This window comes from Castor canadensis, chromosome 14 (assembly GCF_047511655.1).
Source record: "Castor canadensis chromosome 14, mCasCan1.hap1v2, whole genome shotgun sequence".
Taxonomy (NCBI): domain Eukaryota; kingdom Metazoa; phylum Chordata; class Mammalia; order Rodentia; family Castoridae; genus Castor; species Castor canadensis.
Genome location: NC_133399.1, coordinates 27,768,904 through 27,787,777, shown reverse-complemented (window position 1 = coordinate 27,787,777; position 18,874 = coordinate 27,768,904). Strand labels below are relative to the sequence as shown.

The window sequence follows — 18,874 nt, the reverse complement described above, 5'->3', positions numbered from 1 at the left end:
GTAACTGCTTTTATTGCAAGAGTGAAGGGGGTGGAGGGGAGAAATGCAGGAGGGTGAACTAACCAACATACAATGTAAGGCTCTTCAGAATTGTTACAACAAATGTCTCCTTGTACAATGAATATGTGCCAATAAAAGTGGGTCCTAAAATTCTTCTAGGTAGTATACAACCATCTACTTAAAGGCCTTAGCTAAAGCCAAACTTTATTTCCTAAAGGAGGGCTATCACTGCAGGACTGAGTTTACTATTGAAAAAGTCTTCAAAATTCTTACATCTCTTTATAAATTGTAGAGCCTTTATTTGTATATATTATGAGGGAGGGTGAAAGACAGTTGTTCAATTGCCAAAATTGATTCATGTTCAGTTTTACAACTTACATTTGTTATCCCCATAAAATATCAATAATTATCATTTACATCCCCTTCTGTTTTAAATTTTTAAGATATACTTGTTGTACGGGGAAAATTCATTATGACAATTCCAAATAGGCTTTCATTGTACATTGCTTAGATCATCCCCACCGTTTCTCACCCTCGACCACCTCCCCACCTCACTAAAAGCTATCACAAGAAGTTTCATTGTTGTATTTCATATATAAAATCCATCAACCCTATACCCTCACCTTAATCACTTTTATTCAACCTTGCCCCTCCCACAAACATCCCCACACTTATTGTACCTATTTTTAAACAAAATTTTATTGCTTTTTTTCTATAGGACTGGGGTTTGATATCAGGGCTTTGTGCTTGCAAATCAGGCACTCTACCCTTTGAGCAACACCACAAATCCAGCTCTAATGGAACTCTTAAATTGCCCTGTTACTGCTACTGCCACTCTGCTACCCCTGCTACCAAATTTTTGTTGCTCTGCTGTTCTGCTGCAGCTGCTGTGTGTATTATCAGCTTAGTCCAACCTACTTATGATTAAAACACAAGCAGGCAAGCAAAAGACCACCCAGTATAATCATCTTTGTAAAAGCATTTATTGGAACTATTGCACCAGCATGGGAGAGGGAGGACCCCAGGAAGGTGTCTGGTGATGGCTTGATAAGTTACCAGAACAGCCTGATCTTATAGGGAGAGGTAGATGTCCACATATATAGCATGAAAATAAAGAATTGAATTTGCACAAGTCACAGCACAGCTCACAGTTCCTCTAATCTCAGACAGGCTGGTGATATGCTCCAATAAAAGGCACTCCATAAAAACAAATCAAAAGTCCCACATATAACAACCTGCCTTCTTGCCGAATGCTGTACTTTCCATTTTGAGTAAGAACATTGGTTTGGTCATAAAGGTCACTGGGGATTTTCTTGCCTAGAGTTCTGTCTTGCAAGGAAAGTTCAGCTTGTCTGGAATGACCATAACTAGAGCAAGGTCTCCTGAAGAAGGACTTGTGAGTTTAGCACCAATAGAGGCTGCTATGTTATCTTTTAGCTAGTGTACTGTTCTCAGAATTATCAGGAAGGACCTGAAAACATGGGATGCTATGAACAAGAGTCTGGACATTTGACTAAGAAAAGGTTGCTCAGCTTTCTGTTCCCTGGTACAAGCTTCCAGGCCTATAGTAAAGGTCTATCCACTGCCATGCAAAAGACTGAAAGACCTCATTTCCAATGTATCTACTAAATCACAGGAAAATCATTATGGGGAGCTTACAATAAAGACTTCAGCAGAGCTCAACACAGAATTAATATTCTCAGCAGAATTTAGTAGTGCATAACAGCATTGACCACTGCTTAACAGTGCCAAACCCCTGCCCAGTATCCCAGGGAGAGTTGCATCCCTGTGTCTGTCTCACATGGTCCTGTGAAGTTCACAGTCTGTGTTTACAGACAGGATGCTGACATTTAAAATGTGGAATAAGGAGCAGTTGTTTGATGTTGAAGGCAAATGCAATTAAAGAAGGAATATGAAGGAAACCACCACTTGTATAATAGGCTCATTTCAAGCATACCAATTTAAGCTTGATTCACTTAGGAACAGTATCTGAATCCTCCCAGAAGCTTTTTGAAAACCTCATAATTAGTCAGCTCCATCAAAATCAGAATCTCTGGTGATAAGATGCAGACTTCAGCGTTTTCAGTCTCCCCAGGTGATTCAAATTAAAGCCAAATATTACAACCAGTGATATGGCCCCTGGATAGAATCTGCCCAGTACTAATAGCTACAATTTTGCAGTACTTGAGTTTAAACCAGGGCTTCAAACCTGCTAGGCTGGTGCTCTCCTCCTCTTGGGAGGCCACAATCTCAATCTCCCAAGTAGCTAAGATCTAACAACTTTTAAAAAAAATACATGGAATTTGAAAACACATGTAAAAATTAAATAAATGAAAGAGAGCCTAGCATCTTACCTGGAAACAAGGGTCATTGCTCCAAAATTACAGAGATTGTCTGAGTCTATTGACTTAGACATGATTTTATGATGAAAAGGAACACTCACATCAGGAATTTTGTGAATTTAGGATTCATGAAATCAATGAAAGACAAACAGTAGGAATCAACATTCAGTTATTATACAGAGTGGGTAAACATGATGCAACGAAAAACAATGTAAGCTAGAAGGCAGTATTTGCAGTTCTAGTTAATTGGTTTGCCAGCCCAGACTATAGAAACTACAGAGGGTTTGGAGGAATTAATGACAATAGACTTTGAATAAACAAAGGGGCTAAGAGGCAGAGACTGACACAAATGATAAAGTTAGGAGATTTTAAAAAAAACACCTTACAAGAGTGAAAAATTAATCAAATTGGATTGTTTTGCTTTGAAGTTTAAACAAAGCACTTTTGATATCATTGTTTATAAGGCTGTGGATGAAGGAATTCAGCATAAGTTTGACCAGAGTGTACATTAATGAGGCCACTGCACTGTTTCTAGGAGAATGTGATATAGCTGACCCAAGGTACAAGCCAATGGCTGTTTCATAAAATAAGCAAACCACACAGAGGTGAGACCCACAGGTGGAGAAGGCTTTATACTTCCCACCTAATGGGATTCTTAGCATGGGGAAAGAAATAATTATATAATAAGAGAAAAGGATCTCTGAGCTAGGAAGAAAACCATATGTAATGGCAAGATAATACTGGACAAATTTTAGTAGCGATGGTGTCAAACAGCTAAGATTAATAACTTTAGAAGGATCATGATAAAAATTAGAAATGTCCCCATTCTTGAAGTATTTAAACTATAACACAATCCCATTGTGTACCACAAATCCCAAAGTGCTAGCTAACAATGACACACAAACTAAGAATCTACAGTGTCGAGGGTTTATAACTACAGCATAGTGCAAGGAGTGACAAATGGCCATAAAACATCACAGTCAGAAGTATGTCATCTGTATTTCCAAATATGAAAAAAGAGATATTTGTGGCATGCATCCTTTTAGGAGATGACTCTGCCGTCAGTTTGGATGTTCACAATCACTTTGAGAACCATGGAGGAGATGAAATAGATGTGAGTCGAGGAAAAGTTGGAAAGGAAGAAGTACATGGCAGCTGTGAAGGTGGGAGTCAGACAGCCAGGATGATGAGCAGGTTCCCAAGCACTGTGACCAGGTACGTGGAGAGGATGGGCTGCACACACACTTGGTTCTGTATTCTCATGTAGCCTGTTAGTACTCTACTGGTTTTTCTGGTGAGAATCCTCCTCAAACACAGGGAAGAACTTAAGCCCCAAAGAATACCCCAATCTGGGTATTCATTAGGAATATTCTTAGGACTAATCATTCTCAATAGCACTTCCTGTTACATGGATTTCACCTCCTTCACTTACATGAAGGCAATCTGATCCATTGTTTACCAGGTCACACTACCATTTAATGGGGATGCAAGAGAGAAAATAATTTAAGCACCCAGGAGCAGTTTCTTCACCTGTACTATGGGGTTAATAATTACCTACACCATGGAATTATTATAAGAAACTTTAAAATTATTTTTATTTAGTAATAGTAGTGTTTGAACTCAGGGCCCACATTTGCTAGGCAGGTGCTCTATCCTTTAATCCATATCCCCATCCCTTTTTGCATTCTTAGGAAAGATTTTCTTTAAAAAACCTATTTACATATACATAATCAGTGCTGTCATGAAAATGTTAACAGAAAATTAAACCCACCAAGTTCTTTTCAGGTCACATGTGCAGGAAAAATGGATTAGTGCAATAATAACTAAGAAATCAAATTTTATAAAGACAATTCCAATATTTATGTCATAATAGCAGTGAAGGAAACATTTTTAAATTCTCATATCCTGTTAACAGTAGTAATAACTAGTATTAATAGAACATTTTCTAAATGCCAGGAATTATTCTATGACACTAGTTAATATCCTTGGAGTAAGATGAAGTGTGAAGAAATTTACATATAGGTACATTTATTAAATTATTTGGGCATGCAGAGTGTGTGGATAGAGTGCATGCAATTTAATAGAGCTTTTGGCCATGAGAAGTTGCTCACATCTGTAATCTCAGATACTCCAGAGTATATAATCCTTGATAGTAGTTTGAGGCCACACCTAAAAGTTTGCAAGACCCATCGCAACCAATAGTCTAGGTGGTGATCCCAACTCTTCAGGAATCCATAGACTTGAAGATCAGGGTCTGAGCTCAGTCCTCAGGAAGTGCAAGGGACCCTACCAGAAAATACTGAAGCAAAAAATTCTGGGGTCATAGATCTAGTGATAGAGCTCCTGCCAAACAAGCATGAGGCCCTGAGATCAAACACTAGTATCACCAAAACAATTTTTAACTGTCTTTCAATTATTTATTTTTCTATGTAATCATCCCCATTTACATCTGAGGAAACTGCCCATGGGTGTTCATATTATTTCCTCTCATTTTCTCTTTTACATTTTCCCCAATTTAAATCATAATGTGAGATGACAAAATAATGAACCTGAGTTGCCTCATGTAACTGAAGAGAATTGTGATTCATGTATCAGGAAGTATTGGTGAAAAATATCATGATTAGACCTAGGATATTGGGACTGAGCCCTGGGCTATGGGGCTTTCTCTGGAACTAGAGTCCTCCACTGTAAACACAGATTGTTCTCATCCAGACAACAATGAAGCAGAATTTACAGGACACTTGAGAATACAGAACCAAGAGTCAGAAGAACGCAAACAGCTCTTACATGCCAAAATTTTAAGACAATTTCATGGACTTGAAACAAACATACAAAAACATTTAAAACTGATTATGTAACTTTATTTTTTAATGATTAACAGGGACAGTATATACTAATATCTCATTTGTGATCAGTTTATCAATTGTATCTATTTCAATTTATTTCACAATTTGAAGTCCACCACAGCTAAATAAATATATTTTAGTTTGTCTTCTAAATGATATAAAAACCTAGATATTGCTCATAACAATTTGATACTGCGTGATATTTTAGTATGTATGTACAATGTGTAATGTTTGAATAAGGTTAAATATGTCTATCTCCTCAATCATCTTTCAAGCAAAGAGAAAGGAAATTGAGCACTTAATCCTTGAAGAAGGGAAACAAGAAACTAAGACTTATGAAACCCCAGAAGATAACTATTATACCGTACTATTTTTATTATAATCCATCAAGTTTAATTTAGTGTTCAGATAATGCAAACCCACTCACATATAGACTCTTAATTTAAAATATAGATCAAGTAAATTTAGACCCTTTTCTTAAAATAAAATAAGGCATATTTGACTACTTCTTCATTAACTTTAATTAGAATGATTATTAAATAGGAAAGGATATTTAGGCCTTTCTATGTCACCTTACAATTGTATTCTGTATTTTACACTGATCCAAGAATTTCTATTTCAAATGGTCTTGATCTTCTAACATTGTTCAGCTGAGAGTTCCTAAAGTCGGTGTGCATGGAAGAGAGTGGATAATAATGAAAAAGTGAAGAAAGAGTACTACATTATTGGTTTTGTCACAAATGAGACATACTGCTGATGGTGTGTGGACCTCCAGTGAAAATGTTTTAATCTTTGACATGGATTTAAAATATATACAGAGTGATGAGTGCCTTTGTATTTCATTTTTCTGATGAATTTTCTTTTTCCAAAGGTTTCCAAATAATATAAAAGCAGGAAATCTAAAACATGTCTCACAATTCCATCTCATGATGCTCTCAGATGATCCAGAAGTGCACTGCATTCTCTTTGGGCTGTTCCTGTACATGTAACTGATCACATAGAGCTTGGCAACGTGCTCATCATCCTGGCCATTAGCTCTGACTCCCACCTCCACACCCCCATGTACTTCTTTCTCTGCAACCCAACATTGGGTGACATCTGTTTTATCTCTACCACTGTTTGTGAACAACATGTGTGCTAACATCCAAATTCAGGGCAGAGTGATCCCTTTTGTGGGCTGCCTGACACAGATGTCTCATCACACTTGGAAATATGGATGACATGCTTCTGACTATGATTGGTTTGTGGCCCTCTGTTACCCCCTGCATTACCCCATCATTATGAATCCTAGACTCCGTAGAGTTTTAGTTTGGATGTCTTTTGTGATTAGCATTTCAGGCTGCCAGTTATACAATTTGATTGTGTTACAGTTTACATACTTCAAAGATGTGGAAATTTCTAATTTTTATTGTGATCCTGCTCAAGTCATTAATCTTATCTATTCTTACAGCTTCACTGATAACATTGCCAGGTATTTTCTTACCATGATATATGGTTTTTTCATTATTTCATGGATTCTCTTCTCTTATTATAAAATTATTTCCTTGATTCTGAGAATCCCATCAGGTGGGAAGTATAAGGCCTTCTCCACCTGTGGGTCTCATCTCTATGTGTTTTGCATATGTCATGGAACAACCACTAGAGTGTACCTTATGTTAGCTGTCTCACAGTCTTTTAGAAACAGTGTAGTGGCCTCAGTGATGTGCACTCTAGTCACACCTTTTCTAAATCCTTTCAACTACATTCTAAAGAACAGTGACATTAAAGGTGCAATGATGAATTTGCAGATAAAAATAGTCTAATATGTTTTCACTTTTGTTGAAGGCATTTATTGTTAGTCTCTTAACCTTGCAATGCTGTAAAACCATCTAACTGCACACTTTCTTTTATTACTCAAATTCTAATTTCATTTATTTTCTTTTTTCTTGAATCTGAAATTTTATTTTTTAATTTTATATTTTTTCCATCATTTACATAGTTTGTGTTGGAAAACCAATCACCTAGACCAGCAAATCCTGCATTGTTGGTCACATTTTGGGAGCATTGTGGTTTTACTCCAGTGTTTCATGTCTGAATATTGCTTCCTTTATTTTATCCTTAGTTGAATTGTGAGACTATTTCTAGAGTCACATATTCTTGATGTTATTATATATATATATGGAAGTATATGGAGATAGATAGATATATATAGATATATATGTATAGATATATATCTATATATATATAGATATATATCTAGATATATATATATCTATATATATATATGTATATCTCACTCTCCATAGGTCAGAGAGCTGTGGCAAGGTGCAATCTTGAGAGAGTGATTCCTGTCTGAGACTGAGAGATGTGAGGGACTTGAAAGCCAACAGAAATCACAACAAAGGGAATCTTGGGGCACCCAGAAACACGGTCTTGGAGGCAGATGGCCATGAAAGGTGGTAATGGAGAGGGATAGATTTTAATGCTTATTACCAAAGAAGTTTAAGCAGGTGCTGGAAAGCTCAAAGTCACTGAAGTTGGCAACCCCACTCACCCAGTGAGAGCAAGTTTCATTATCTGAGGACCATTACAGAGACAGAGTATTGAGAACAAAGCTGGTAGAGTGCTATGTGCTAACTGGCTGTGGGGGGTTAAACCCAGGTAGATTTTGAGACAGAACTATCCTGGGAACCTGAAAAACAGCAAACAATTGCTGCTCCAGAAATCCTGAAACACCTGGTCCAAATGTCTGGCAAGGAGACATCCATGAATTGTGGTTGTGGAAAAGGAATGGGTCTGACTGGGACTTTGATAAACTTAAACAACCACAGCATGGGCAGTTAAGGACCTGGTGCCCTTCCTGTGTATAATAAGTCCCATTGCCTCAGAATCACTGCAGAAACAGAGCACTGAGTACCCAGCTGGTGGAGAACAAAGGCTCCAGGAACTGATTGCCTGCCACAGGCATTTGCTGCTAAGCAGGGTGTGAAAATGAGCTACTCTGGGGCTTAAAAACTAAGAAAAATGCATATCTAAAGGAGTCTTGGGACACCCTGCCACATGATCAGGGTGGTAAATAGCCATAATATAGGCTTGTGGAGGAGAGGGTTAGATGTGAACCCTCTGAGAAGATTAAGCAGCAGTAAACTTGGGCAGTGAAACATATGGTGATTGGTGTCCTGCCCTTACTGATAAGAACAAGTACCATTGCCTGAGGATCACTGCAGAAATATCTCCAAGCCAGTGGCTAACAGAATACTCTGCATCCAGGAGCTATCTGCTATCTCTGGGGACTTGCTGCTATGCAGGGCTAAGAACTCTGAACATGGGATCTGGGGATTAAATGATATTCCCCAGATTTGTCCCTTTTACAGATGATAATCTGATGGAGCTGAAAGAAATAAAACCTACAGGCAGAGCACCTGAATCTCTCAGTTCCCCACCACCAGTAAAGAGTTCATTGCTCTGTTTGTTCCTCCTATTATAAGACAAATTTAGAGGACACCACAAGGTTTGCATGTGTGCTGCCCCTGGGGACACAATGGTGGTCAATACAGCAAGTGGGAATCTGCCTGGGCAATAGATCAAAAAGTTCTATGTGTCCAGCAGTGTGTTCCAGCACATGACAAAGGAAACTTCTAAGGTAGAATCAACAGAGTAGACAACTAACCCTCAACCAGCCACATCCTCAACCTATATAAAACAACAACCCACACATAAGAAAATACAGGAGAGTTTATGTAGTTTTTAATCTAAGTGGTGCTGGGGATCAGGTCGGTTACCCAAAGTACATGGGGAAAAGGTTGATTACTGAAATATCTATCAGTTATCCCCTACTACACCAAAACCCTTCCACTACATAGTCCTGCTTGAACACTGATAATATTTGAACTGCAATACTAAAGGTGATTAAAACTTCCAACAACTAAACCTCAAATTGCAAATCTCTGTGCAAAGATGCAAGTAATATGAAAAATCAAGGCACCATGGCATCCACAAAGATCAACAACCCCAATAAAATAGACAATAAGGATAGTGAAGTGGAAGAAAGCTCACACTTAAACTCAAAACCTGATTATAAGAGGACACACATGAAAGCCTGAATAAATTCAAAGCTGGTATAAATAAACAGCTGAAAAGACTCAAAGGAATTGCAAATAAACAGCTCAAAATAAAAGGAATACACTGTAGAATGTGAAAGGGTATTTCAATAAAGTTACAGGAAACCTATGAAGAATCCAACTGAAATTCCAGAAGTGAAAATCTCACAAAGTCAAATAAGAAACTTAATGAAATGCCTCTCCAATTGAGTGGACTACATTGAAGATGGAATATCAGGACTTGAAAACAAGTAGATGTATTAGAACAGTCAGATAAAAAATGAATTAGAATTAGTGGAACATGCAAGACTTCTGGGACACTATCAAAAGCCCAAACCTACAAATCATGGGCATAGAAGAAGGTACAAACTAAAGGGGATAGAAAACATAATAGAGAAAATTTCTTAAATCTTGAGAGAACACAACCATACAGCATTTAGAGTACCTAACAGACAAGACTAAAGAAGATAACACATTAAATATACAAAAGAAGAATATTGAAAGCTGCAAGAGAATAGCAACAAGTCACCTATAAAAGCAAATCCATCAGAATTACAGCAGAACTTTGAAACTCCCAAGGAAGGCATGGAATGATGTATTTCAACCCATGAAAGAAAATAAAAGCCCACCTAGATTACTGTGTTAAGCAAAGCTCTTCTTCCAATATGAAGAATAATGAACACATTTACTGAAAACTGAAATCAATGGTATTTGAGACCACTAAACCTGCACTGCCAAAGATACTTAAAGGAATCCTACACACAGAAGAAGAAGATGCACGCAACCAGCAAAATAGGAGTAAAAATCAATCTCTAAAGATAAGTTGAAAGCAAATAAGGAATAGGAAACAACCAAACATTACAAAACAAAAAAATGACATGCATTTCAGCAATACCCTTAATGTTAATGGTCTCAATTCTCCATCAAAAGGCACAGGCTCAATAAACAAGACCCAGCTTTTGATTGTCTATAGGAAATGCACCTCTGTGACAAAAAAAGCAAGTAATAGGATGGAAAAAGATTTTATACGAGAAAACAAAGCCAAAAAAAAGCAAAAGTAGCTACACTTATATCTGACAAAGCAGAGTTCTAAACAAAATTAGGCAAAAAGACAGAAATTCACCTCATAGTAATAAAGGGAACAATTCATTAAGAAGAAGAATAATTATGAACACTTAGAAATACATGTAGACACACCAAATTTCATAAAACAAATACTGGTAGATATAAAAATCTCAAATAAATCCCAACACAATGAATGTGTGGTTTCCATTCCCCATTATAACAAATAGAAATGTCATTAGGCAACAATCAATAAGGAAACTAGCATGATAGCTAAAATGGATATAAAAGACATCTACAAATTAAGCCACCCAGCAAGTGCAAAATACAATTTCTTCTCAGCAGCCATGGAACTTCATCCAAAATAGATCACATTTTAGGACTTAGAGCATGTCTTAACAAATATAAGAAAATAAAAATAGCTTCTTGTATTTTCTTAGAACTCAACAACCTTAAAGTAGAAATCAACAGCAGAAGGAATAGCAAATATATTCAAACACATGGAGAATGAATGATAAAGTGCTGAGTGATCATGCATCATCTACAAATTAACAAAGGAAATCAAAAAAATTCTTAGTCTCCAATAAAAATGAAAACACAACATACCATAACTTTGGGACATAACAAAGGCATGTTAAGAGGAAAATCTATACATATGAGCACCCATATTATTAAATCAGAGAGTTCACAATTAACTAACATAATGATGTTCCTTGAGCGCTTAGAAAAACAAGAACAAGTCAAAACTCAAATTCCTATGTTTAAAGAAACAATAAAGATCAGAGGAGAACTTAAAGAAATTGTGACTAAAAACAATACAAAAAAATCAATGAAACAAAATGTAGCCTCTTAGAAAAATAAGCAAGATTGACAAACCTTAGTCACACTAACGAAAAAAGGAGAAAGAAGACCCAAATTAATAAAAATAAATTTCTCGTATAGGTCTTTTTACCTTGCAAAATTTACTTTACCTTTAATAAGATAAGTTTATTCCTAGATATATGATTTTTAGGGGCTATTTTGAATGGAATTGTTTTCTTGATTTCTTTCTCTGCCTGTTCATTGGCAGTGTACAGAAAAGCAACTGATTTTTGTATATTTTGTATTATGCTACTTTTGCTGAAAGTTGATGATGTCCAAACATTTTTGGTACAGTTTTTATTTTGGTTTAAGATCGCAGCATCTTCAAATAGAGATAAATTTATTTCTTCCTTATTTGAATCCCTGTAATTCCTTTATTACTTTTATTATTGCTCTGGCTAGGAAATTCAAAATCCTACTGAATAAGAGTGGACAGAGTGGACACTTTTGGCTTATTCATGACTTTAGTGGAAACTGTTTCAGTTTGTCACCATTTGGTATGATGGTGGCTATAAGTTTATTGTATAGAACAGCTTTTATTGCTTTTTTATATTTAAATATGTTCCTTCTATTTCTAGTTTCTTCAGTGCTTTTAACTTGAAAGGATGGTTAATTTTGTCAAAGACTTTTACTACATCTATTGAAATGATCATGTGGCTTTGTCCTTGACTCTGTTTATAAGGCTATATTATATTTTGGGGGGAGTATATTGAAAGACCCTTGTATTCCTGGAATACATGCTGGTCTATGATCTTTAAGATAGCTGCTGAAATCAATTTGCAAGTATGCAAGTATTTCATTGAGAATATTTTGTCTATATTCATTAACGCAATGGGCCTATAACTTAACTCTCTCTCTCTCTCAATATGGGATGAGTATATATATATATATATACTCATATATATATATATATATATATATATATACTCATCAATATATATTTGAGTATATATATTCATAATATATAAAAACTTAATAATTTGTTTATTTCTTTTATTCTATAATGTCCTGTCTCTTTTTATTTCATTTTTTTGTTTAAAGTCTTTTTCCTAACATCATTAAGACTAGTCTTGTTCAATATTGGTATCTACTTATGTAAGATAGTTTTTATTTTCCTTCCCTACTCCTTCCAGTTTCTTCAAGTCTTCATGAGTGAGGTGAGTTTCATGTAGGCAGCATATACTTGGTTTTATTGTTCTAAAATCTGTTGCATATTTTAAAAAACTGAGCAATATAATTCATTTTTATTCATGTAAATAGAAGAAAATAAAAGTGAATCACCATTGAAGAATGAATACTTTCCTCTTCTTATCAGGAATCTAGAATGTACTCTGCATTCTTGCTACCAAATTTCAGGGATTGAAATATACAATTACAATTCTTCAGTAACTGATACATAAAAATTGTATGTTTATTGGGATATCAAGTGATATTTTGATACATCCATTGTGTATTGTTAAAGTCATAGTAAGTATGTAAATGTCCTGAAGCATTTATCATTTCTTGGTACTGAAAACATTCAAAATCCTTCAACTTTTAAAAATTGTTTAAATTTCAATGTGTGTCTTCTACATTTGAAAATCAATAATTGAAATCATGTTAATAAGTGAGAAGTGGATCTTCTTTTATGCTAGTCTGGTGTTACCACTCTCATAGTTCAGATACATATATCTAAGGAGAAAGTTTCATTTTCCTTCTATATTACTTTTCTGTGGTATATAATTTTATGGTGCAGATATTTACATATTTTGTAACATGAATAAAACATTCTCCTGTCAAATTTATAAGTGTTCATATACAAAAACTATTGATCTTTATGAAATTATTTTATGACTCTCTATTTCACTGAAGTGTTTCAAGACATTTAACAGGGCTACAACCAAGGTATAAGCCAGCAATTCAGTCATCTCATTGGTTGAGTGCAGAGAAACTGTTGTCAAGATAATTTATGTGTTCATTGTTAGGATTCTGGTGCTAGCAGGGTGATAGTCAGAGGCCTCTCTCAGATCCTTCCCCAAAGGACTCTTATCAGATAGCTATCTACATGGCAGTTAGCTTCAGTTGGTGCAAGCACATAGGTGACAAAGCAACAAAGAGCCAGGCCTATCCTTCAATGTTAGTCATTAAGCTCTCAGAGACTATGGATACCTGTCTATTTTCCAGTACATCCACATCCCAATAAACCACCATTCTCTCACCAAAGTCTCCCTGCAGACAAACTGACAGATGGTTGTCTTTATGATTCTTCTGTCATGGAAATGTGTATAGCCTCAACTATACTGGACCAGCATCAAAAAAGCTACTATGCATTTTTTCCACATACTAAGTCTCATTACAAAATTACAATGACCTGTAGTCATTCTGGGTCTTAAATCGGCAAATGTACTCAGTGGCTTCTCTTTTTGCTTTCAATGTACCCCTCTTAGTCCAAAATGAATCACCTCTAGAGTTTCATATGTGCATCTCCCCATCACAGTCCTTAATAAAATGTTGTTTTGTCCTGTCTTTATTGAATTTAATAAAGTTAGGTTGCATGGGAATCATGACCCTTGGCAACCTTCCACAGTCTATACATGAAAACCTCATGGCAGAGAGTTCTCTGGTTGACAAATGTGGACATTGTTTTGTCATTGACTAATGACCCATTAAGATAAACATAAAATAAGTGTTGCTATTCATCTGTGTGTGGACAAACACCAGAGATGAAAGGAGGCCCACAGAAGCCCGCAGAAAACCTATGAGCTGCCAAAACTCTCATTCAAGAAAATTTGAATGTGGTTGATGTACTCATTGTAGAGGAAAAACTATAGTAACCTTAAACTGTCTAAGGCCACTATGGAAAGGGGAGTAGGAAGTAGTGAAGAGCTCTGGTAGAGATGAACCAAGGTGGGTTGTAATACACATGTGCATGGAAGCAACACTAGGCATCTCTCTGTATAGCTATCTTTATCTCAAACTAGCAAAAGTGCTTTGTCATTCTTATTATCACTTATGTTTTCTTGTCAACAAGATCAGAGAACAGGAGGGCAGAACAGGTTCTGCCCAGAAGGGGGAACAATGTGTACACATAAGAGTAAATGTAAAAATGATAAAATAAATAATTGAAAAAAGAATGAAAAGGAAATTTAAATTATACCAAAGTCTCAAAAAAATAACATTCTATGAAATCCAATAAACAAAAAAGAGGGTGCCAAAGTTCCACAAATCCCACATTCTTTCTATTATCTGTATTTACAACCATAATTGAAGATTATACAACATTCTCAGTTGGACACAATGAATTTTACAAACTTTTCTCATGCAAGCTATAACTATATTGTGAGGCTTTTTTAAACATGAAATAAATTGGAAAAACATCAAAGCATCACATATGGGGAAGTCTATCATGAGATAGTAAAAGACAATATTACTGTCTCACATACCAAGGTCTTTTCCTACATTTTAGGTGAGAAAGCAGTTGATTTTGTCTGGTGACGTGTACCATTCCAATATTAGAGTAAAATAAAAGAAGAAAAAGTTAAATGTATGTACAATTAAATTGTTGACAATAATCTTCAACCACTAGAGACATACAACTGGAAACATGAGACTACTGCTGACTTCTCAGTTGGACATTTGAACAAAGGAATATATTTAAAACAAGATTCATTCCTTGGGCACATTTTGAAAGTTTCCAACTACAGAAAACACAATCCCCCCATACACAGTCACATGTCATGATTTACAATTTAAAGATTCAGTCAACAAACATTTTAAGAGAGATAATTGAATATAGACAATTGACTTGATGGACACTATAAAACAAAGGCTAAAGGAGAACAATGTGATTACAGAGATAGACACTCACTAGGTGGAATTCTAAAACACCAAGGCTTCAGACTGTGAATGGAGTACTGAAATATATTGAATTTTCCTGGTAGTGAAATTCAGTAATTACATGTGAAAGTGTAAATAAAAACAGGTAGAAAGACAGCAGTGAATTCAAGAGTCCCAACCTAGAATCAAAAGGGAACTAATAAAGGTGAGATTGGTACAGAAATATAATCATTTAAAAAGCAGCATAAGGACAAACTATCTGGTGTTAAAGGAAAGTAAAATTAAAGAAGATATTTAAAGAAAACCATCTCACTTTCCCATATAATAAGCTCATTTCTATCTTACCCATGTGAGCTTGATCCATGTAAGAACAACATGTGAAACCTTCTGGAAGAGTTTTGGAAACATTAATCAGATCCATCCAAATCAGAATCTCTGGTAATGAGATGAATTCATCACCATTTTCAAGCTTCCTAGGTGATTCAAATAAAAATGAAACTTGAAGACCTATTATATGGCCTAATATAATGGACATAATCTATCTAAATATATGTCTTAGGTGCAATTTTAGAAGAAAATATATATGAACTATGAAAAGGGGTGTTGGGATGTAAACTTTTATTTTTTCACTACTCAGAGAATACTTCATGAGATTCTGTAATCAAACCCACACAGATAAGACCTTAGTTATTTAGCATGCTGCTTTACCCATGTACAAATGGAGAAAAATAAGTTTATTTAGCATTAAACTATGAAGTAAGGTTTATTGCTCAGAAATTATACAGACTGAGTGAGTATATTGATTTAGACACAGTGATTATGATGTAAAAAGAATATTCACCTAAAATTAATTTCAAATATTTCCTTGTATGCTTTTAAGGTGGTATTGGAAATTTAAAAATACATATGTGTCTTGCATTATATTTTTGATATAGGCATTATAGTACTGCTACAGATTGTATAGAGGACGATAACATATTAAGTAAGCAGAAGGGAAAATTTGAGTGTTTCAAAATCCAAATATGCTTCCAGCCATTAACACTTCTTCCTATGAGAAAGTGACTTCCAGTTTCTCAGAAAAGTGATTGGAGACAACCCTAAGATGTTCCAGTGCTCATCAGGACCACTGCCATTGTTGATATTAAAATGAGTTTCAGCACTCTCAGATCATTAAAAATAATGTACCCAGGGCATATCAACTTATGCTTAGAGATAAGCCTTAGCATAGAAACCATGTAAAAAATCTTCACAACTGGTTATTGTACACCAGGCGAGGAAACATGAGAAGCTGTTTAGTCTGAGTTTATGGCTGCTGGAGAGCTCAGATGGAGTCGGTTGATGCTAGCTCTCACTTTTGGAATAGTACTCTTGGACCAAAAGATTAATGGCTCCTGAAAATTCTTGTTATCATCTCAATTGCTTGACCAAGAGAGTAGAATATTCTTTTCACAGGTCTTTTCTTTTTTAGATATCTGTGAGGTCTTTTTTCCCTCTGGAAACAATGGTCATAACTCTAATGAAGTCTTCAATATCATCTGGACCAGTTGATATTGAAAACCATCTGATGCAGTTAGGTTTGATTTATCCTGTGCCTGTGATATCTTTTCTTGGAAAGACAATGATAGATATTAGTGTAGGGCCTATAACTGATCTACTGTAACAGCAGGGCCTGCATATGTATTTTTGTTTATAGAACCAAAAAAGGTAGTACCTGAGAGTTTTACAATTCATTGTTTCAGGTCATAGTTTCTCCACTGTGATTTTAACAAAATGACTTTACTTTAAAAAAAGAAAAAAGAATATTCATATAAAGAATTGTACGAATTCAGGAACACTCACACAATTCACTCAAAGAGAAATTAAGGAAAGTAATGCTCAGATATAAAACAGAGTGAAAGGAACACCATGAAGCCATAAAGATAATGTGACTAAGAAAGCAGAATTTCCAGGTCAAGGGGATTGGTTGCACAATCCAAACTACAAAAAAAATGGAAGAAAAAAATGAGATTAGACTTTCACTAATAAAAAGGACTGGGGAGGTAGAAGTCTACACAGGATGGTAAGGTTAAGATGACAAAAGTAAGTATCTTGCTTATCTTGTAACAAGAGTGAGAACTCAAGAATGATATTAGGTAATTCTGCTCTGAAGCTTCCACAGAGCACTTTTCATGTCCCTGTTCCTCAGGCTGTAGATGAAAGGATTTAGCATAGGGGTGACCAGAGCATACATCACTGAGGCCACCCCACTCTTTTTAGGGGCATTTGATACAGCTGTCTCAAGGTACACACCAATGGCTGTTCCATAAAATAAGCAAACCACAGAAAGGTGAGACCCACAAGTTGAGAAGGCTTTATACTTCCCACCTAATGGGATTCTCTGAATGGAGGAGAGAATTTTATAATAAGAGAAGAGAATTCCTGAGATGGGGAAAAACCATATATGGTGGCAACAAAATACTTGAAAATATTATGAGAGAAGTTGTCAGAACAAGTAAGATCAAGAATTTGAGAAGGGTCACAATAAAAACTAGAAATTTTCACATCTTTGAAATATGTAACTTGTAACACAAACAAAATGTGTACCTGGCAACCCAAAATGCTAACCAAAAAAGGCACCAAAACTAAGAATCCACAGAGTTGGGGGTTCATAATGACTGGATAGTTTAAGGGGTGACAGATGGCCACAAACCGGTCATAGGCCATCACAGACAGTAGCATACCATCCATATCTGCAAAAATTATAAAAAGAGACATCTGTGTCAGACACCCCACATTGGAAATGACTGTGCTGCTAGTTTGGATGTTCACAATCATTTTCAGGACTGTGGTGGAGACAAAAACGATGTCATCCAAGGACAGGACAGAGAGGAAGAAGTACATAGGGGTGTGCAGGTGAGAGTCAGTGGTAATGGCCATGATGATGAGCAGGTTTCCAAGCACTGTGACCAGGTACATAGACAGGAAGAGTCCAAAAAGCACAGGCTGCAGTTCTGAATCCTCTAAGGGCATCATGAGATAGAATTCTGATACCTGTGTTAGATTTCTTGATTCTATATTGTCTGGACACCTTTTGAAAAAGAAAATTAATTGAAAAAAGAAAGAGAGGCACTCACCACTTTGTATATATTTTAAACCTAAATTACCACCAAAAGTAAAATGTTCTCACTGGAGGTCCACACACTTTCAACCATAGTTCACACTTGTGACACACCCAATAATCTAGAACCCTTTCATCATTAGTTTCATCAATATCCACCACTTTCTATGCACACTTACGTACAGACACTAAGCTCAACAATGTTAGAATATCAAAAAGAAGTCCATGGTAACAGGAAAATACAGAATACTCTTTTTGGCAATGCTGGAGTTGAAGTCAGTGCTTCATGCTTGCTAGGCAGGCCATGGACCACTTGACAGGTGACCCACCCCCCATCCTTTTGGCTTTAGCTAATTTTGAGATAGGGTTTTTCTTTATGACTGTGACATCCTCCTATTTGTGCTTCTCCTTATAACTGGGAATGACATTTGCATGACTCTGCACCCAGACATTGAACTTTCTACCCTGGCTGGCCTCTAACCATAATCACCTGATTGCCACCTCACAAATTGCTAGTATTATAGACTTGAGCCATTGTACCTTGCTCCAGAATATTCTTAACATGATATAGAAAGGAATATCCTTTCCTATGAAAATATCCTTCTAATTAAAGGAAATTTAGAAGTAGTTTAATATGTCGTATTTTAATCTAAGACAAAGGTACAAATTTCCTTGACATTATTATTTATGCAGCCTCTACTGAGGACTACCACCCAGCTAATCTCAGTGTGCAGATACAAATACATTTGACCCCTGAGAAAACCTTTGAGT

At 35.9% G+C, this 18,874-nt stretch overlaps 1 protein-coding gene across 1 annotated transcript; it reads right to left on the bottom strand.

The window, feature by feature from the left end:
* Nucleotides 1–17,134: 17,134 nt before the first annotated feature.
* On the bottom strand, nucleotides 17,135–18,015 carry LOC109703289 (olfactory receptor 7E24-like). The gene is made up of 2 exons (XM_074053284.1): nucleotides 17,611–18,015; nucleotides 17,135–17,383 (listed from the first exon to the last, which is right to left on the bottom strand). Exons 1-2 carry the CDS (start codon nucleotides 18,013–18,015, stop codon nucleotides 17,135–17,137), a joined length of 654 nt encoding a protein of 217 aa, XP_073909385.1.
* Between the last annotated feature and the right edge of the window lie 859 nt (nucleotides 18,016–18,874).

Excerpts from the sequence above, each read along its gene's own strand:
- LOC109703289 (XM_074053284.1), bottom strand. The coding sequence starts at position 18,015 with ATGCCCTTAGAGGATTCAGAACTGCAGCCTGTGCTTTTTGGACTCTTC. Across the intron at positions 17,384-17,610 it reads TAGTTTTGGTGCCTTTTTTG|AGAATCCCATTAGGTGGGAA; the intron begins GTTAGCATTTTG and ends TCCTCCATTCAG.